The sequence below is a fragment of the Stegodyphus dumicola genome, chromosome 4 (genome assembly GCF_044657685.1).
Source record: "Stegodyphus dumicola isolate Sdum_Otavi_A_Nest chromosome 4, ASM4465768v1".
NCBI classification, from domain to species: domain Eukaryota; kingdom Metazoa; phylum Arthropoda; class Arachnida; order Araneae; family Eresidae; genus Stegodyphus; species Stegodyphus dumicola.
The window spans coordinates 165,012,161-165,035,494 of NC_140771.1; the positions used below are offsets into that span (position 1 = coordinate 165,012,161).

General features: G+C 33.1%; 1 protein-coding gene across 1 annotated transcript in view; it reads right to left on the reverse strand.

The window, feature by feature from the left end:
• Nucleotides 1–23,334, reverse strand: part of LOC118200198 (uncharacterized) — a 126,227-nt gene that overhangs the window by 44,049 nt on the left and 58,844 nt on the right. The window contains exons 5-9 of the mRNA XM_085815727.1: nucleotides 21,677–21,922; nucleotides 17,721–17,996; nucleotides 16,203–16,487; nucleotides 14,341–14,652; nucleotides 5,093–5,368 (exon numbers count right to left, since the gene is read on the reverse strand). Coding sequence (XP_085671853.1) covers nucleotides 5,093–5,368; nucleotides 14,341–14,652; nucleotides 16,203–16,487; nucleotides 17,721–17,996; nucleotides 21,677–21,922 — 1,395 coding nt within the window. The remainder of the gene's footprint in view (nucleotides 1–5,092; nucleotides 5,369–14,340; nucleotides 14,653–16,202; nucleotides 16,488–17,720; nucleotides 17,997–21,676; nucleotides 21,923–23,334) is intronic.

The window sequence follows — 23,334 nt, forward strand, 5'->3', positions numbered from 1 at the left end:
ACGTTAACAACAGCATGTAAACTTTACCTTGCCTGTCTTTCGTAAAAAATGGACCGGCGAAGTCCAACCCGGTCACAGCAAATGGAGGCGACTCTTGGATTCTGTCTGGAGGAAGTGGAGCGATATCCTGTACCCCAGGACGTGCACTATATCGTTTGCATATCACACATTTTCTGATGATAGTCTTAACACGCTGTCTTCCCTTAATGATCCAATATTTGTCTCTGATCTGAGTTAGTGTCGAATTAACTCCAGCATGGAATACCCTTTCATGCGAGTCCATGATGATCAACTCGGTAAACTTGCATTTTGAGGGTAATAGAATAGGATGTTTTAAATTCTCGTGACAGTCTGCAAATTGAATGCGACCTTTCAACCGAAGAATTCCCTCCTCATCAAGCCTTGGATTAAGGGAGTAGATGGAAGAATCGAGAATTGATTTTTTATTTGATAACTTAATTATTTCCGCTTGTTACGATTCTCGTTGCGTAATTTTTACCCAATAATGTTCAGCTGCTTTAATCTCAAAAGCACTTAAAGGTCCATTCTCTGTAGACCTTTTCCGAAGCCTCCCAATAAATCTAAATACATAGGCAGTAATTCGAAGTAATTTTCCTAAAGAACTGAATTTTTCTATATGCAAAATTGGGGATTCATTGTTAATTACAGGTACAGTCAAAATAATACCTTTTCTTAACTCCAACGATTCTGAATTTGGTTGTAATTTCTTTTGTCTCGGAAAACTTTCAGTAGGAAAACGTAACCAGTGTGGCCCATGCCACCACAGATCATTCTTAACTAGTGACTGAGCACTAATTCCTCGAGTTAGTAAATCGGAAGGATTTTGTTTCCCTTCGCAATGGTTCCACAATTTTTTGTTGCATATACTCTGTATTTCTGTAACACGATTGGCGATAAATGGTTTCCAATTATTTGGCGAACCTTTAATCCAAGTAATGGCGATTTCGGAATCACTCCAAAAATAAACATCCTCAATTAAATCACCAAACAATTTTTTCAAGTATTTATACATTCGAGCAGCCATGAGTGCTCCCATTAACTCTAAACGAGGAAGCGTGATTGCTCTTAAAGGTGCAACTCTGCATTTCGACATGATAAAGGAAGTTTTAATTTTAGAATCACTCGTACAATATCTGAAATATGAGATGGCCCTATATGCTTTAGGACTAGCGTCCGAAAATAGGTGAAGGCTTATATTCATTGGATCGTCATCAAAGAAATTTCTCTGTATCGATATTTCAGTTAAATCATTAAGTTCCTCCCGCCAAATGTTGAATTTGTCCTTAATCTCTGCAGGAAGGACCTCATCCCAGTCAGAACCGGAACACCAGATTTCTTGCATAATAATTTTTGCCCGAATAACAAAGGGTGCAATAAATCCAAATGGATCGTATATTTGGGCGATGCTTTGCAAATGTTTCCTTTTTGTAGCAAAATCGTTTCCAGTAGAAAAGTCAATTAAATTTTTTAAATTTAACTTTTTATCGTCTTCAATGGAATTCCAAATCATGCCTAAGAAATTCGATTCACTAGTTAATTTGTTGTCTGATTCCTTAATCCCATCTGAGACCCATAAATCGTTTAATGCTTTAGAATTAGTTCTTAATTTTCTGAAATTCATCCCAGCATCCTTAAATATATTAACCGCATCTACAGATAACCGATATGCATCTTCAACCGTTCCTGCTCCAAAATATAGGTCATCGACATAGACAGAAGAATTTAACATTTGGAAACTGTCCGGCATTTTATCTTTATATTTTCGAATGTGATATTTTATAGTGGCGGCCAAAATGAAAGGAGATATAGTCAAACCGAAAGCTACGCGACACATTTGCATAATCTTAAAGGAGTCATTATTTTCATTAAACCAAAGAAATTTTAGAAATTTTCTATCACCTTCAGCAATTCCTATCATCAAAAAGGCTTTTTCAACGTCTCCACAAAACGCTATCTTAAACTTACGAAAATTTAACATAATGTCTAGTATATTTGGATTTAGATTAGCTCCCGATTCAAGGCAGTCATTTAACGAATTCGTGTCCTCTGTCCTTGAGCTAGCATCGTACACAATTCTTACCTTAGTAGTTTCACTAGGTCGTATCACTGCTCGGTGAGGCATAAAATATCCCAAATTTGTATCATTATTCGGACATTCCTCCACAATTCCTTCTAATATCTGGTTCTCAATTATATTTTTATATTCCCGAAAAATCTCCGGAGTTTTACTTAGTTTATTGTGAAGGTTTGCGAATCGTTTCTTAGCTACCTCAAAATTATTTCCTAGATTATTCGGACTGTATTTCCAGATTAAATTTGCCTCATATCTTCCGTTTTTAAACTGCAAATTTCTTTCAAACTGGTCTACTATTTCGCAGTCAATATCGGAATAGTCATCAGAATCATTAATTCCCATATGTTCTAATTCCCAAAAACCTTTTAAATCTTTCAACACAACAGTGTTTGTCATTACCGCTAAATTTTCAGAACAATTTTTGTTTGTTTTATTTTTCTCGATTCCTGCGGCAACCCAACCAAACACAGAACTGACTGCGTACAACGCTTCAGATATTTTAATTCTTTCAGAATAAACTACATTCCAGAATTTATCCCCTCCAATTAATATCTCAACATCTATGTTATTTTTTCTTGCGCAATCGGCGATCTGCAACCCCATATGCTCCATGAAGTCTGCAATTTGTTTACTAGGCACACTGATGGACGCCGAGGAAATAACATCCGAGATCAAACATTCAATTTTTATTTTATTATTTTGTTTCCAATTCTGAATTTCGATTTCAACAACCGGATAGGAATGATTCATTGCCTTCGTCGCACCAAATGAATAAACAGAAAGTCTTTCATAACGGATTGGAGTAAGTTTTAAATGGTCGGCCAATTTTTTCGTTATAAAGGATCTGTGACTGCCTTGATCAAGAATTAATCTAGTTAATTTTGTTTTATACTTAGAACAAGCATAAACTGTACAAGTTTGTAATAATATTTCCCTAGCATTACAGTCATTATTATTATCACATTGAGGAACAGAAGCAATCAATTTTAAGTTTTGAACTTTATTTCTTTCCTCAGAATTCAAAGTCAGAGATTCAGTTTCATTTTTGGAATAACCTTGTTCCAACTTTTTGTTTACAAGGGATTTATTAGTACAAATCGATTCATTGTGATACATACCGCCACATTTATTACATTTAGTTTTATTTCTGCACCTTTCTGATGTATGGAATTTTTTAAAACAAGAAAAGCAGCGGTTTTCGGATCTTAGTTTCTTTAATTTATCAGAAACATTCACTTCGCATTTAAATGACTCGTGCAAATTATCACAAAAGATGCATTTTCGGTTAACTGCAGTATGAAATGCAGCCGTGGGTGTATTTTTTACATATTTTCTAGTTTCATATTTTGATTGATCGACTCGCGGAGGCACAGGATTTTTCCTTTCGCTTAATACTACATTTGAAACTTTCCTGCATTCTATTTCCGTTTTAATAAATTGTGTTAATTCCGAAACTTCAACTTTATCTTTCGATCCTCTTTGCCGATTAAATTCCAAAACTAAATCGTCCGGAATTAATTTTAATAATATTGGAATTAATAAATGTCCATATGAGCCAGAAGTTACTTCTAAAGTTTCCAAATTACGAATCGAAACTTCTAATTCGTCATATAATTTACGTAAAGCCTTTACGTTAGCAGAATTTTTAACGGCTTCTAAATTGAGAATTTTATTCATGAATGAATTAATGATCAGGTCTTTTCGACCATATCTGTCCTTTAGTAATGCTACACAACTATCATAATTACTTTCTGTTAACTCAAAGCCTGACACAACATTCGAAGCTTGTCCCGTTAAGAATGTTTTTAAGTATACAAATTTTTGTATTTTTGAAAGCGTTTCGTTTTTATGTATCGAATTTTCGAAACTATTCCAAAATTCATTCCATTGTTTGGGGTCTCCCCAAAATTTATCAATCATTAATTTTGGTAATTTCAGCGTACTACTCCCACTAGAACTGGAACTTACATGCAAAATTCCATTACCACTAGACTGGTTTAAATCAGAACTTTGGGGATTCCTCGCTGGCGGTACTGCGGTAACCGTACCTAGAAACTGCTTAATTTGACTACAAGCAATTATACATTTGTCATTGTATTCTTCGCTTATACTACAATCTTCTTCAATTAAGTTAACATCAATTAACTCTTGTATTTCATCATCAAGCGTTCTTAAATTATTTTTCTTTTCGGTTAATAATTCAAACAATTCTCGTAATTCTTTAATCAAATTTTCCTCCCCTTCAATTTTTAATTTATCTTCAATCACTTTAATTAACCTAGTAACAGACGATCTCAATGTGGAACGTTTACGTTTCAATCTATCTAACTTTTCTTCCATTTTATTTAATTTAAATACACCCACGACAGCAATAATAAATACTTACTAATGTACTACAAATAATCACTAAATAATTAATTTAAGATTTCCCTACCTTTATTTGGAATTCCATTGTCACTTGAATATGAAATATCCATTGAAATCGGAACACTTGGATCGAACACCTAAAATCTTCACAAAGCCTTAATTCCTTACGCCGATGCACCATCTAATAATTTTGTGCATCTCCAAATCAGATGATGGTGGTTCAGTGGGTTTACTAATTTTAACACTTTTACATTTTAAACAATATTTTAATTACTATATACAGAGCGTATTCTTAGGCCGCCGCCTTCAACATGAACAAACTTTATTCTCTTACAACTAAGCAAGCAACAGCGCCCTCTAGCCTTTTTCTTCAAATTACACAACAGTGTAAGATGAGTTGATATACATATTTGGCAACTTATCATTTGCTCCCATCCAACAGTCTAATGCTGTATATATATAAAATATAGTTTTGTATTTTCTATCATACTGCATAATAAACAATATTGTGTTTAAAACATATTTTTTGTAGAATAAAAAATGTGCCAAATAATAAAGAGCTATATAAAAGCAAAAGAGTAAGGTAAACTTTGATGTTTCAATAATTATCCAAAAACATTTTCGGCTTACATGGCAGACAGATGCCTTCGAAGTACGCCTTGTTCTCGGCTGAAATGAGTTCTTTCGGTTTGGTGACCGATGTTTCGGACCCACTGTAGCACTCCTGTTTCAAGTAGTCCAATGTGAACCCCCGGCACTCATAGTTGAGTTCGCACATCCTACGACACTCGACGATGATTCCTGGAATATCTGGATTGCCACGATACAAAACAGAAACGCTGCTGAGATGTTGGTATCCGGTTGTCTTTTCCAGCATGATGATCTCTCCGTGGCTGCACTGGCGTGCTTGAAACAAAATGAACAAATATCACATTAGTTTGAGATCACTCTGTTGATGGAATTAAATGAATATAGCATATCAGATTAGTTTGAGAACATTGTTCTGCAGATAAAATTAAACACAAATTAGTTTGAAAGCGGCCTTCTATATATGAAACGAAATGAATAAATATCAAATTAATTTTAGAACGTTATTCTGTATATGAAACGAAATGAATAAATATCACATAATTTGAGAACAGGATTTTAGTGACGAAAGGAAATAAATAAATATAAGATTAATTTGAGAACATTGTTCTGTATATGAATCGAAATGATTCTTTATATATCAAACTACTCATAGGTAGAGAATACTACAAATGAAATGAAGTTAAATAATTTGAAAACACTATTTTACAGTTTAAACAAAATGAATAAGAATCAGATTAGCTACGAAAACACATTTCTGTAGACAAAAGGAAATAAATACATATGAATTTAATTAGTTTGAGAACACTTTACAATATCTGAAACGGAATTAAGTTTCTTCTGGGGTGTTGTGTGATCACGGCAAAGCTTCAATGGCTATCTGTGTCAGGGGGATGTCTTCGTAGAGTACTTTCTAAAAGAAAATGGCTCTTATATACGTTACACATAGGGAAAATCACGGAAACGACCATGCAGCCGGCTCGTTCGCGGGTTTCGAGCCTCGGACCGGAATTAAGAGTGTGCTAGTATCCATAAATTGGTTTTCTTTTATGTAAAAATGGCATTATTAAATAGAAAAAAAAAACACTGTTATTGAGAAAAGTTTTTATCACAGGCCATTTTGAATATAATATAATTAATTATTAATGTATCACAAGTACTTCATTTTAAGTAAACTGTAAAACTGGATTGAAATTTTAGAAATGTAAGGGATGAAATTTCAGTAGCCATTAACAAAACGATCTAGGTAATTCAAAATGATTAACTCCATTTCAAATTACTTTATATCTCAAATTTTATTACTTAAAAGGACAAGCAATATGTGATACCGTAAGAAAATGTTTACGTGGCTTTAGTTACACGGCCAGCGAAAAGACGACGAACATATTTTTAGTATATTTGTTTTGTGTCCATTGTTACAGTCTACGCAATAACAGCAATGCAAATTTTAAAATTATATTGGATCGTGAGCCATTTTAGCAAAGAATAATGTAAAACCTTAACATACACTTTCAGAGAAACAAGATAGCATGATGTAAGATCCTGTAAAATGGGAGGTTAGTTTAGAGAGCTAAATCTTCAGATCTACTGCGATTATTTAACAAAACATTAACTCCATTAAGAAAATATTGTATTTTGACGACAATAAATTTTTGAGCTGTATCAAATTAACACATATGTAAAAGGCAAGAAACCTTGCTCATTTGAAATTTTGCCAATCATTTTGAATCCCCCTGTGCTGCTGCCCTGATAGTTATTTATTTATTTATTTATTTTTTTTTTTTTAATTTAAGCTATCTTGTAAACCGGAAAGGAAAAGTAGCTGTCAAAAAATGGAGAATTTTCATCGACAGATCCAGAACTTGTTTTAAAGTAGTTTTACTTTCTAATGCCTACAGTTTACTCGGCAAGCAATGGCATTTTTGTCATAAACGCAAATGACCATTGAGTAATACAGTTATTCTGTATGTGAATCGGATAGTTATGCAGGGACAGCTCTCTCATTATAAAAAACTGTCTCCACATAAAAATAGTTTATACGGTGAGAGCAAATACCTTATTTGAAATCTTAGCTAATAAGGGAAACTTTACGTCAGCTTCATTTAAAACTATGCCACTCCTAACTGTTAAAGCTATAGAAAGGATGTGGATGGTAAGATTAATTTCTTAGCACAAATATGTATATCTTTTTGATTTCCTTGAAAACGATGCTTGATAGTGAAAAATAAATGTAATATGTGGATTCAGTAGCTTGAAATTTGTAAATAAAATATAAATATTTTTTATTTTGTGTTTTTTGCTTAATTTAATCGATAGTGGTAAAGCATACGAGGGCTACCTACAAAGAGCATGGACGCCTGAATGACTTTCGATAGAAAACTGGCTCGTATTTACGGTGTGCGAAACATAAAAAAGTCCCTACCTCAGTGTACATTCCGGTTGTTAAAATAATGGAAATTTTACGCGAAACCTTTTATCAATACGAATTAAGAAACCCTTTACCCTGTACTACTGCATGACTACGACTTGGAATAGAATTTTATAATTTATGAATTCTGGTGAGGCTACTAATATACCATTCTTCATGAAAAATCTTACAAGTTCTTATAGAGATGCTGCTGGTGTATATAGATTCTGAAGTGCTATTAGAGTACAGCAGTTCGATAATACATAGGTCGGGAAACCATGCGAGCCAAGGCAGTTGATTCATTTCGGCAACATGTTCGGTCATATTGACAAACGACATGCATCACGGACAGAAACATTTTCCTGCTTGAAAATTAAAAATTTCATCTGCTACAGAAAAGAATGTTTGTATCTTAGGATAGATCTAGCTAGATGAAATTTCGACATTATCTGTGGTAATGACTTTTCTCTTCAGGGTTGTTGTAAAGCAGTGTTGCGTAAAATTTTCTTCCTCATTTGGTAAATTTTATGCTTAAACATATTTAGGATCAGTAAACCTTGTAGTTTTACCACATGCCCTGTATAAATATGACTTGTTTCTGAAATATTCAGAACAATTGAAAAAGAGGTTTTTATATGGTTATTGCAGTTGTTCTTGTTTTAATTTTTTTTCAGATGAAAAACGGTCGTAACACTCGTGAGTCATCGTTATTGGATTATTGATGACGTAATCATTACACTGAAATGTACGAGAGACTCCCCTCACTTTTTATGATAGTACAAAGTCACATTCCAAGTTACTGGAATGAGAAAAGTCAGAAATATCAAAGAAAAGTGTGTTATAATTTGAAATATTTAACCTGAAACATCATTCCATCAAAGCCTTATTATGTAGAATTCATCAGTTGAAGATATCAGGTTAAATTATACTGGAAAAATATTGATTGAGCATATATATTACATAAAATAGATGAAATTAGAACATCCTAGATAGAAATGGGTTTAAATTTAATTGCCAAGATGTCCCGGATTTTGAAGGACAGTCCGGGATTTAATTGTAGTATCACGATTTAAAATAAATGACGGAAAAATACTTCGCATTTTGCTAACACGCGTGAATTTTTTAATGCAGTTTCAACGGTTATGAGGATGGTGTTTTGAGATCAGAAATACCTCTAATAATCAAGAAATCGTGTTTTTCTAGACATACGTTTAAAGAAGCTCACTTACTTCACTAAACTCTAGCCTGTGAACAAATTCGTGCGTCTAGCTCTGTTTCTCATTTTGGAAAATGAACAGGGATTAAATCATATGAAAAGTTTAAATTAATTGCCTTTTATATCGGTATTGAAAATTACTGATAGTCATATTCTTTAAAGCGAGCACCTTTACAGAACGCAACATGGCACTGAAAAACGTCCACAGAATGTGTGTATGGTCACTTTTGATTAAACGATCTTAGTAATAAAAAATTATGAATTTTATATTACATTTATTCGGCAACTCATCAAAACGCAGATAAATATATGGTACATGACTTATTTTGAGGAAATTTTGTAGAGCCATTAGCTTATTTTGAAAAAGGAAGACGTGAAAAATATGCAACGCCCTAGCCAGGACTCGAACCTGGACCTCTCGAATACCCACAATTACCTCACAAAGGCATGCTAGAAGGACGAAGAAAATATTTTACAAGTTAAGATTTTTTGAACAGGCATTCGAAAATATTTATCCTACAGAATTTACATTTCTATTTCTCTATATAGTGCTAAACATACAAAGTGACATATTAATATAATTAGAAGCATTAAAAATTATATATTCGTGCTTTTGGGATGGTACAAGAAATAATACATGGCGATAAATTAGCATCAGTAAGAAATACGATTGTTGTTAATAATTATGAATTCTTAGTAATACTAGTTTTTCGCGATGATTACTTTCTCTACCACGACAAAAGCATGAGTATACACTTTTACTGTATGCTAATAGCTTTTCTATAAGCTGCATTGTATCACAAAGAATAATGTTTAATCTATATGGTTGTTATGCTCATATATTCGGAAGAAAGAACAGGTTAAGCAAACGAAAACTGAATTATTTTACAATTACGATTGAATGATAATAAGTTAGCTGATTGATTACAGTTACTAAAGCTAAAAAATGCGAAAAATACTCCAACTTTAATCCAGAATGGAAAGCCAGTGTACTAAACAAATTTACTTTTCAGCTTATTTGAAATGTAATGTACAGCAATTAATAAACATTTATTTTAATAATTATAAAGAAATTATTATTTTGTACTTGTTTGTTTTAACAGTTAAACATTGAGATAAATCTATAGAGAAGCTCGTTGGAAAGATGTTACTGAAAGGAACAGTCATAGAGTATGGGTAAACAGAAGTTTTGAACTCCTTTTTTATGGCCAAAAAAGAAATCGGGTGCTATTTTACGTCTTGTTACTGCCACAATTGGTTTTTGAAATAATTTCATCGAATGATTATTATCTCAATCCCAATTTGTAAATTGTGCAACCTTCATGAGGAAACGGATGCCTGACATCTGAATCGTTGCCCTACGCTTAATGTTGGATAGGATCACTCTGGGAGAGGTGAGACATAAGAAACGTTTATAGAATACTATAGACACATTTTAATTTTACTGTTCTTTTTCATCTTTGTTTGTTCTGTCTACAGTTATCATTGTAATCTGTCATCAGAAATAGAAACAAATTGAGATAAATTTTATCTATGCAATCCATTTAAATCATTTATTATATATTTCTCAGTACCTGAAGAGAACGTTTTAAAAGATCAATGTAATTTATATTTGTTTAGAGTAATTTATCATTAAATTTGGCATTTTTCTCTTTTAATATATAAGTTTGTGATTGTGATGACCAATCGAAGTGTTACGGTTTTCCTATTCTTCTCCTGGCACCAGTTGTAACGTTATTTTCTTCCTTTACGTTCGTACGGTGTTCGTGTAGATTTGGAGTGAATAACGACGACACTTTATGAAGTATCGAAACACACTTTATTTGCCAGTATTGTCAGGACAGCTCCAAAACACGTTTTACAGTCGTCGAAGATCTACTATAAACACGCTGACACGATCAGCGCATAGCCTTCAGTTATCAGGCTATCACGGTGGAGAAAGCTTCCTGCAAAGCACCCGTCTCTGCTTTCCGGAGTACAGCTCCCGACTCTGCTTGGTCGTTCTTGGAACTCCACGTACTCTCGAGACTCTCCACGCTACAACTCGCGATTCACGCTACAACTCTCGACGATGCACTAACCGCGATACACTAACAGACTCCTTCGGTGGACTCGACGACCCACTTGGCACTCGCTGCCCGGCTGTCAACTCGATCGACTCCGCAGGGATTGACTCGCTAGACGAGACACACTCACTCTCGATGAGAGACAACACACTCTGAGACTTACTAACTGACTGCGTACCAGAACGGTTTATATAGCTTTCGGCTTGTATTCGGGAACATTCTGGACTAAACCGGTAAGAATTCGTTCCAGATGGTTCTCCAACCGTCCATGGTATATCGCCAATTTTGTCGTCAGATGAGCGATTTCTCACCAAATGTGGCAACCTTGCCTTCCCTTGCCATTTTATGGCAACTCTAAAACTGCTTTTCGGGGAAGCCATCTCACCGCGCCTGTACATTTCGTAACAGAAAGAAATATTGCACAAAATATTTCCTTACCGAGTTCGTAATCAAGATTGTTATTTTGCCTAGTGTAGTCAAACAAGAGTATTTCAAAGGTACGTATTATACACCTGTACCGCATAGTTAATTTAAACTTTATGTGCACAGTTCTCTGACAAGATGTTCACTGTCTTATCTGTTGCTGTGCTGACAATACAGTTAGTATCCTTAAGTCATTAAATTTTGTTCTAGTCTAGCGTCAGCAAAAACTTCAGTATATTAAACGATAATGTAAAAAAAGAGAGAACATGAATTATAATGCTGCAAAATTTTCAGTCTTAGTTATTAAGCACAGAAAAGAAAGTCTAAAAGTACTTTTTCTCTTCAGACAAAAAGATTCCTTACGTAAACGCTATCTGCCGTGGTGTGAAATTTGACTCACAACTTATTTACACTTTGCACATTAACAACGTATTTTGCAGAACCTCATTACAATACCCTGGCCTAGAATTAAAACTTGGGAAACTTCAAAACTATTCTATACCTTTTCTCAGGAAACTTGAAAAGAATTCCATACTTTTTCCCCAATTCTTTATTTACCCCTTATAAAAACAATGAAAGTATAAGTTAGAGACTTATGACAGAACATTTTACCTGGGTTCCAGACTGTCTTAATCCGGCTACAATAGCCGACAGAAAATTGTACTAAATTTAGGTCATTGCTTTTCATTAAGGCCACTCCAGTGAGTATGGCTTGCCTTATAATACATTTCACTGAGCACTATATTTTCAAGTGCCAGCTTACAAAAGATCTACACTGCAAAGGAAGGTCACAAATTACGCCTGAGTACACTAAATGCATGCTAACGATCCCTCAATTACAACAAAAGGTTTCCTTGATTATGAAGAAACTTTTCGCATATAAAAGAGAAGACATATGTCAAGATGTTATCACATCTGTATAAATACCTCTTATTCCATAACTTGCAATATTTATGAAGATTTCAGAAATATTGCAAATGTCTGAAACAGGCTAAATATGGTATAAATAGTTTTTACAAAATAATTACATTAAGAATTTGACTGTATTAGGACATGAGGGGGAAAATCTTGTAATAATTAAATCATTAATTAAAAAATAATATACGACTCTATTAGATATATTAGTGTAAATGTAGGTGCTATGTGATCTTCTAATGTATATTTTCTGTGTTTATGATACATTAATTTACAAAAATAATAATGTAAGACTTCAGTGCTGATGCAGTTGTGTGTAACAAGTTAAAAAATGAAAGGAAATATATTAATAAGATAATTCGCCTTAGTAATTCATCTAAGTATAATAAGATGAAAAAAAAACTTTCCCAATTAGTTACTTAAAAAGATGTTTATTGTAATTCGATATAACTAGATATACTAATGTAAATATATTGTTTGTATGAAGTACAATGTACAATGAAAGTTTGTATGTATGTTCAAAGTAATTATGTTATATTAATCTGCCATAATCCAACTTTTGTTAATAGGTCAATTTCTTTGTAATAACTGTATACTGTGTCTTTGTAATTGTATATTCAATACGTAAATCTAATAGTAATGTAAAATTACTATGTAAATGTCTTGGTAGGCTAGCATCCGATGCGGGCCAACTGAAAGCCCAGCGGGGTACAGTAGTGCGGCGGAGCAACACTTGTAAAAGTCACTGACGAAATTCTGGTGCTCCGTCCACTTTTCCCTGTCCCTGTCCCTGGTCGGCGTTGTCTATTTACATGCTCGTTGATCATACTAAAAGTCGGAAATTACATACTGAATAGTTTAAATAGAAATTTGATTATTCTGTCATAAACACTTAAAAGCTCATTTCTCAAACTACCAATTTCTTGACACAAGTTAGCTCAGATATTCATGAATTAAGCTTAGCAGCTCATTAATTAAGAAAAATCAGTCGTTTTATGTATGCTACGGACTAAGGTTCAATATATTCCTTTGAGAGCTTAATATTACAATGATAGGCTCCCGGCGCTTCTAGACTGATTGCCTCGCGAAAAGTCGTTGAAGTTATTTAATTCCCATAATAAACTCGTAGTAAATTCCTCTATTCACTTCTCAGAATAAGTAGAGGTCTTTGTCACTTTCCACTATTTTTCGATCATCGAACTTTCTACTTTCCTCCTTTCTTCTCCTGTTGAGCTCCGGATCCCCTTTTGTCGTCTTATCCAATCGGTCATCGGGTTGTTGCACCTTTATGCTAGAACGTTGAATGTCCCTTGGATACAACCCCGAGATATCCAAGGAGTCACCAAAGACTTTCACTTTAATACTTGGCGATGGAACTTAAAATTTATGGTTATCCTGCTGTTCAGAACGATTAGTCCCCAGTTTGGTGCACAGCAAGTATCAGAAAACTTAATGAAATACAGATTAGTCAAAATAAAATTTTCAGGAATATTGCAAAAATTCCTTATCTTATACGGTAAAGCGTTAAATACAGATAATAAACTGATAACGTGAAAATATAATGCATAGAATTAATGTGTTTTTCAATACAGCTAACTATTACTGAACTTTTAAATGACATTGATAATTTCAAGTACAAGATCCTGGAACATGATTAATCATTTTAACAATCTTCAGTTTTTTCTGAGGAGAAGTGACCTCAGCTATCAATTCTGTTTCTGCTAGGGAATAAACTAGTGTCTTCCAATTGCCTGTTGAATGTGCCGAACAGCACACAATAGGAATGTGTTTAATTTATCCACTGTAGAATCACTGAGTGTCTTGGAGTAGGAAATCTGAAATCAGCCGCTCCCTCGCTGGATACTAAACGCGAGTCTTGCAGTTGTTAGATTGATGTGTCGAACGCTCCACCACAAAAGCACACGAGAGAAATATATTCATCTCCTTACACACGAAGACCATATGCTCTCTACTTCTTCATAAACAATCTTTTGAGCCTCTAGATTTTCTATCGATAGATTCTTATTTCTTGTTTTCTCTTACTAGTTGTAATCATATAACTTTCTTCAACATTTAGATGCCCTAATTACTGTACAGCTTCCTTAGAAAGCATGCTATTGTTACTAACTATGGACTGCTTTCTACCTCACTACTTGATGCGCTCGTTAATTTATTTTATTATTATACTTTATTTGTTATACTATACGTTCTGGTGTCACATATGTATGTGAATGTCATACTACTATTGTTAAGACTGACTTACTTGGGGGAGGTGATTCTGTAGTGGGAGGGGTTGGCGTTTCGGTGGGAGGAGTCACAGCCGGACATTTTCTTTCGTTATATACAAGCCCAGGCCTAGCCTGGACGGCCCCGCTACCACCACTAGCCCTGTCATCACCGCTCAGGAAGCACTGACCGTTGCTAGAATAGTAAGCATAAGACCGACAGTTGAAACTCCGATACTGTGTGCAGAACTGTTCGCAGACTTCGTTTGATGTAATGCCTACCATTTGGATGTGATCAGTGTAGGTTGGATAAGAGTCGGTTGTCTCCTCGTAGGGGCATGAAGTCAAAACTGTAAAGAAAAAAGAAGTGTCAGAAAAATTCTCGATATGCTTTTGCAGACAATTTAAAATATTCTTTTTGTTACTATAATAGTTCAAAAGTGCATATTTTTAAATTCAGATAACAATCAGCAAGAGATAATGATATCTAGCCGCCTGAAAAATATCTTGCAATGCCAGATAAAATGAGAAATACCTATACGAGTATCAATGCAGCTATGCGCCTAAGAATAAATTTTTAGAATGCCCTTGGATCGAATCTTATTACTATGCACTTGAAGTACAGCTAAAATGTTAGCATGTTTGATAATCACAGTAAGAAAAGTCATTACAATAAAAATAAAAGCATAACAGCAGATGCATTCATATAATATGCACCTAATTTCGTTGGTCAGAGCAAACATTCATCAAACCGGATTAAATAAATAGAAAGACGTATTGAGAGAGAAGCTGCAGTTCTCTACGGTAGAATTTCTAAATAATGTATTGAGAATTTTTTTAATTTAAATATATATTTATACCATCCAGAAGGAATACACCTAAAATATTCGAATACGTTTTTTGAGACAAATTGCATCACTAACAATATCCGCAAGAATGTTTAGTTTATTGATACACGAACGAAACAAGGATTCTGTAAAACAGTAAAAGTTAAAATCAAAAGATGAACTAACCATTCCTTGATGTTAAAATAGTGAAGAAAAAAAGTGACTCTCGCACAACATTCAGCTTATTCCAGAATATTTTACTTATATCACGTCTAAAAATGTTTCGTCGTTATTAACACCTGAATACTATTTCCATTACGCGAATTGATGTCCTGATAAAGCAGTTCTTGCATTTTCAGTTAAGGTGAATATATCTTCAAACTTCGAGGGCAAGCGATTAAGTGAAAAAAATGGACATCTGAGTCTTGAACAGTTAAGTCTTTTTTTTTATTAAATATATGCGTAAGGTTACAAGTGGACTTGTGGTGAAATAATATCATTGCAATCTTTTATTCTTCTCTCGGACATTTTGCACTGTCATTTTGAAGAGCTGGATATAAATAGAGTATTAAAGCTCGAAAGTGTTACGATTAATCTAAAATCATCTTTACTATTTAGTTTAAAATGACAGATATTAAACTGGAAATCTGAATGAGAAGACACGACTACACATATAAAAAAAATTAGAAAGTTTTTAATCATAAGTTCTTCATTTAAGTGTTATTTTATAATATAAATATTTCACATTTAGAATTTTTAACCCCCAAAGAGATATTTTTAACAGTTCTTTTGAAGTACCTCTTAAGGTCTCATTCCATGAAGGTACGCATAACCGACTTAATTATATCATTCTTTAGTACTGAATTTCTAACTCCTCCAGCGCACAAAGATGCCTCAGTCTCCTCTGATTATATTGAGTACCTCTTCTAATTATTATTATGAAGACATGGAAAATCATAAAGAAAAGTTTGTGTATTCTACTGGATATTTATATTATTTCATAATAATGCTTAACATTAAACAATATTAAACTATAAAACAAAAAACGCAAAGCCATTAACAATATTTCTCACCTGGCAAGCACTGGTTTTCCAAATAGTTTACTTTCATGTTGTTCGTTCTTCTGTAGAAAGAAGGTAGTGTCCTTCTGTCTTCTCTGCTCAGCTTGCATTCCGTTGTATCATCGTTATAAAGGGCCGATCGACAGACGAAACTCCGCTCTTCGAGGCAAAGCTCTTCACAGTCCCTCCTACTCTGTACGAAGGGCACGGCCCGGTCGTATAACTGAGCCTCCAACTCGTGGCCTAGCACCCGCTCGAAGGCCCAGGCTCTGTCTTTGCATGCGGTGGCGACAGGACCTGAAGAAAAAAGTAGAATTTAATATGCTGTAAGATGTAATGGTATCATTCTATCAAGGCTACAGCCGTTTGATGTGTGAGTTGAAAGGACCAGAACTATAAACTGTTTGCATACCAATTTTACACAAAATAGTTATGTTTTATATTATTGGGATGCAATTAAACTTTGAACATATAAGGAGCAAACATGAATCCCCTGGTTAGCATCGTATACATTGCTCGCTATGTATAATTGTACATGGATAAGAAAAACCCCCATAAGAAATTTTCTCTTCTAAGAAGTTTGTTTCATAAAGTTCTAGAACAGGTATGCAAAGACCAATGTCTTTAAAAGATATGTGCATAAGTTTTAAGAACAGAAAGGCTCCATTACAAAGATTCATAGCCTAAGAAATCTAATTCTGAAACACTTAGCAGTATGTATATTACATACAATGGAACGTATATAAGAAATCCCCGCGTAAGAAGTTTCCTTTTGTGAGAAGTGAGATGTGTAAAATTGCAGAAAGATATTCATAAATAAGTGTCTTCAAGTGGTATATGCAATATAAGACATTTTCACTTATAAAGATTTCTAGCTTAGAAAGTAGGATTCCATAATATGAAACAGTAGGTATTTGTCTGAAAATTTACTAATTTGGCAACATTTAGAGTTACGTAAATAAATATTTCATTTAAAAATTTTTATAGTCTTCGAAAATGAGAAATATTTTAAGTTTCAATCCGTTAATCTAATATTGCACCTTCTGCAACTCTGAATGAGAACAGCTGATACAGTCTCAACAACAATATTCTGATTATACCAGTTAGTTAATTTATAAAATCAATTACTAAGTATGTAAATTGATCCCAATATTTTCTAGAATGAAAGACTCTGTAAATAGCTATAGAGTGCTAGAATATGCATGCATTTACTGGCTACTGAATATTACACTGTGGGAAACTACTTAACTTGCGGTAAATTATATACTCTCTATAAAAAAAGATCTTCTTCCCCATTTAAGTAAGTTCTGCCGAAAATAGAGATTTAATAAATTTATATTGTATCATCGTAAAATTTCTAAATTCTCTCCTTTCATGCTCTTGATATTTCTTAATTTTCTACCAAATACTGCGTTGCTTTTAATGAGCTGTTTCCCTTATAACTCTTCTGCTTAAGAAGTTCGTAAACCTCCACTTCTTTAGAAAATTCTTAACGCGGTTTATTAAACCAACAAGAGAAGACCTGCTTACCTCTTAAACAAATCTTTTCAAAATAATTCTCTCCGTCTCTTGGTATAAGGTCCTGAGTCCTACCCTGGGAATTCCGGTCCAGCTTATCGCATCTCATGTTTTGGTAATTAACTGAAAATGCAGGGCAGTCAAGACCATCTCTCTGGCAATATTCCTGGCATTCCAGGGTATTCCCCAAGCTTCCCGGATTGCTCACCATGATGGAATTTTGGACGGCTGATCGGAGAATAAATCCAGTCATCTTTTCGTAAGTGAAGGCACCCCCAGTGCATTGTTCTGGAAGATACAAATTTCGAAGAAATAAATATAAACAGAGAATGGTTAGTTTATAATTTCTATATGAAATAACAAAAGGTAATGAGATAAAGGATGACCTTTGAATCTCATAAAATTTGAGATATTTGTAATTTTAAAGATAATTTATGTCTTTTTTTAAAAAAAAATAAGATGTACCATTGTTTATTATTGAACTACAATAAAACTAAAATTTAAGATTAGAACAGAAAGCTTGAAACAAAGGCCTAATTTTAATCCTATATTTTATATGAGAAATAAAATTAATTGGAAATTTAGTTAATCCAGTATAAATTATTACGCATTAATTATGATAGATTTGTGTAAATAGCATTCAAATTCCTTTTCTAAACTTCTTAAGATTGTAGGTAATTTTCGTTTATTAGATTTTGTGGTCTTATGCGCACATCCCAATTCGGTTAATGTAACATAAGGCTCAGCATTCTTCCTGCATCTATGATATCCCTTTTCCTAGTTTTTTTTTTTTTTCCTGTGGTAAAACTAAAATACGGTAATTTTCTTACAATTACCGGATATTTTTGAAATCCTTTAGAATATGATGTCATAAACCCGTGCTAGACAATAATCAGGCCTGTTTACGTCAATTACTAATATAAAATTGTTTTGCATTTCTGTCATTATTTTTAGTATGAAAATTTCAATAACAATAAGCAAAAAGTTTGTGTTTTGTTGCTTTCATTCCCTTTCGTTATTCCTTCTTACTTTTGTTTTCTTCGTTGTCAATGACGTCTGTAACCCGTTGGAAGTTTCGCGCACGGTATGCTATAGGTTTCTTTAAACTTGGACGTCAATTGGAACTGATTTAGAAAGTCTGGCATCCTAAACACAGCCATTTGAGAGAACATTAAGATTTAGTTTTTCTGTTTCTGTGAAGCAAAAAGAGGTCTTAAGTAGCTATACTATGATTTTGGGGTTTGGTCTTTCTAAAATTCGAGGTAATAATAACCTTAAGTAATAATTAGGTTTTGCATTTAGTTACCTACTCTCATCTGATGCTGTAACTATCTTCAGGCATTTAACCAGATTGCTGAAATGATGTTTAAATGCCTTTAGGGTAAGATATATACTATATTTCATTATCATTTACCAAATGACTTACATGAAAACTTAGCTAAAAAAATCGCATGCCTCACGGCTAATCACCGTATTTGCTTATTATGAAATATATATCTCGATGAAAAAAATGCATTGTTATCCATTTACGTTATTTGACGTTTTATGTAAATTATATTTAAATCTGTTACTGAAACCTTCTAAAAACTACTTGTATGTACATTCAGTTGTCATTAAAGCATAAAAGGCATTAAAACAGAATGCCTTTAATGCTTTGTTGCTTTTTATGTTTAAGTGAAAGTTAATCATGTTTCCTGCAGATAATGTTTAAAAATTTAGAGTAACTGATAGATTTTATAACTATATAACTATATTTAAAGCAACGAAGTTCTTGAAACCTTGAATTTCAGAATTATTCGGACGGGCTGAACTGATTCCGAAAATTCATAAGAATTTTATTTAAATTAGCTGTTAAATCTTCGATGAAATACAGAAAAATTAATAAATATGGTTTTTTATTACCATCAAAGGAATACGTTTTGACCCAGTTTTCTCAAATTCGAAAACATTTTGAAAGTCATAAAATAGCATTGAGTCGCAAAATATAGTTATTTTTATATTTTGCCTCTTCACATCGATTTAGCAGTTAGAGTTTTAATATTATGTATTTCAAAATGAGTCGAATCATTTGAAATTGTTTTACATATTACTTTAATTTCCAGTAACTGCACTGCTTCTCAGAAATACTTCCTCTCTGTTTCACCAAATCCTCAGTCTCATTTCTGAAGTAAAGTTATAAAATTATTCTTTTTAGATTAATGGTTATTTAAGTAAGTTATGCTTAAATCACCATTAATCTAAAAAGTAAATTCTACTGCTAACTTTTATATAAGTCATGTATTTACATTATATAAAAGTTAGCAGTAGAGTTTGTAGTTGGTATGTATGAGTAATTTGCAACGATTTACAAACTGACGCTTTACTCTATTCGATAAATTGAGCTGCTATAGTTTTTTTTTAAATCATTTTCTCACTGTATCACGTATCACTTCATTCCTTTACGTATGCTACGCAAGAACTGATCACTGTACTGATTATTTCTTCACTACACTACATGTTCCATCCGCAATCTGAGAACTGATTGTTGCATAAAAAGCAATTATTTGCCCCAAGCGAGCATGACTGTAATATAAATTCTCTCTACAGTAAAATTTTCAAAATTTCTTTATCTTTAGCAGCATTTTTTTAAAATATTAAATTTCTTCCATTTTATTTATATTAATTAAAGTCGTATCTAAAAAAGGGATGCACATCATTCATGAAGTATTAAAAAAAGTGTAAGCAAGTGCTGATTGAAAACTGTCACTTTTGTAAAAAATAATAATCAAAGGATGATTTCGGGGACCACGCCAATCGCAATCAAAGAGCTTCTAAATTATTAATAAAATTTTAAATTATAATAAACGTACAGAATGTACGTTGATGGCCTTGAAATTGTGATCAGAAGCCCTAAAATGTTCAGATGAGAGGGTTCCCTCACTTCATAAGTTTACTTCTATTAAAAAATGTAATGTAAATAAATGAAATTCTTCAATAAATATATGCAACACGTCTCTATTCGTTTAGTACCTTCTATTATTTGAAAGACTGGAATAGAGCATTTTGAATTTGGTGAAAATCTCCAAATAGTGCTGTGTTAGCAGTTATCTGTACTTTTTTTAAGGTTTCTAGCTCCCTGTGATCAGAAAGTTGGCATTTTATTATTATTATTATTATTATTATTACAGATTATAATCTGAAATAGGGAAAAGGCTCGTTAGTTACCATGGGTCACCCGGACAACATCCTCACATGTTAGAAATTTAACACAAAAGACTCCCCTAACTGAAATACACGCATTCGCCTTGAAGAGGGCATCACGCAATGCTATCCACTTGCTCTAATTAAGATCGATTCCATTTTAGCACACTTAGCAACGCAATCATCTGATGGAACGCAAACTATAAACTTATTTTATAGTATTTCCTACATTTTGTATAAATTACATAATTTGTAATTGTTTGTAATGATTTGATAACATACACTAAAATTTAATCACATAAAATTGCATTGCATAGTATGAATCACATATTAGTTACATATTATTCATTACACATTGCAATTAAAAACTGAACGAGAACAGAAAACAGCCCTTACAAACACAAGTAATAATTCTTATAACAACCTTAATAACATAATAATAAGCGAGTAAGTATTCCGAATATATATATATATATATATAATACTATTTAAAATTATATTCGATGAGAATTCCTTGATGATGACATATTCACATACCAGATTTTGGTGCACATTCAATTGAAGTGATCTTATGTAGTATAAACTAAACAAAAGATAAGAATCTCGTTCAAAATCGTAATGCACACTAATATATAAAATGACAGTTGAAGCTGCCCTGGAAATCCAGATGGACAAGTATGTAAAACACATTTTTGAAGCTAACTTCCACCAACACAGTATATAAACAACTGCAGGAGAGAGTATTGACTTTTACAATTAGTATTTATAACTTTTATAACATGAATTACCAAGCACACATTTCTTCTCTCCGTAAGTGGCCCCCGGCTTCTCCGGTAGCACGATCGGCCCCAGGCTGACGGAGTCATCCCCACTGAGGAAGCACCGATTGCTGGTGTAGGTGTAGGCCCTGCAGTTGAAGGTGGCCTCGCTGTCGCATTGAATTTGGCAATCGTCAGAAGAAGAGGCGAACTGCAGAGAGTCCATTGAGATGATGGACAATCCTGGACGGATGTCGTATCGGCAAGAAGTCGGAGCTATGGAAGAGTTTGAAGCAAGATTAAAAATCAGGCTGAAGCGTGGCATGCATTCATTTGGGCAATACATAGATGAAACAATAATAAAATACAGTTCTTAAAATCATTTTAAGGCTTTGGTAACAACAAATTTGAACATTTACTTTATGCAATCAGCTCTCAATTAACCGCAGAGGATTAACCGTTTCATGAATTAACTGGGCTCTTTTAAAAGAATAATGTTGCTTATTGGATGAAAAATTATCATTACAGACCATAAACGTAAAATAAAACTGTCTACAGAAAATATCAAAATGGGAAAGACAAGTATTTAGGATTAGTGCAAGTGACATTATTTTACTTGGGAATTATTTTTATCTACTACACTATATAAATTAATCGTTCGTAATCTGGAATATATAAACATTATGGAATGATAAATGGAAAATTATAACCACACTTTTATAGTCGGAATTGAATTCAATGAGATTGTTTCAAATTCTCTTTTAATTATTATCTTTAATGTTATTTATAACATAGTTTCTTGATTTCTAGTGATACTTATTCTTCTATTATTTACAGTTGTATTTTGAATGTTGATTTAGTTTAGCAGCCAAATGAATTTTCCCTCCAGATTAAGCTGCTTAAAAATACAGGTAAATTGTTAAAAGTCTTGTTCTGGTAATAGAAATAGAAATGATTTCACTTTCCATTTTAATTTCTTTCGTATGAACCGTGATTTGGGCTTGAAAGTGAATGCTATCCTCAGAATTTTTCCTTGAAATCAGAAGTTTACTGTAATTTTTAAAAAGACCAAAAGATTTTATGCGGATTATTCAATATATGGGGTTAGAAGCATCTTTTATAACCTGTAATAGTGCTCCAAAAGTTAGTGGGAATTATCATATTGGATATATTATGAATTATATGTAAGAGCAAATTTCCCAGAATGATTCTGTGGAGATAAATTGGTCTTTAAATCTTTCTCTGAATGATACGGATTTTGGACATTATGTCAGTATAATTGACTTTATCTAAGTGCTATAAGAATATGTTTCGAAATTTTTCATTCAGAACTTTGAATATCAGTTTTATGCATTTTGAAATATATTCTAAAATTGCATATTTCAGTTGCATAAAATTATATAATAATTTGAGGCGTAGCAAAGTGATGTATGCAGTGTATTTAATGTGCATAATATACTCGCTGTAATAAATCATTTAGTTTTAAACTAATCAGTTTTTATCCAGTTACTTATCTTTTCTATCTTTCCTCATTTCCACTACCTCCTCGAACGATATTTCAGTTTCGGTGATGTGCAAAGTTGGGTAGAAAGATACTATTTAAGCTGGTGTCTGAGCTACTTCAGACACAGCATGTTCTGGCAGAACACGTTGTATCTGAAATTCTTTAGCTGATTTAAGTTTGCTAT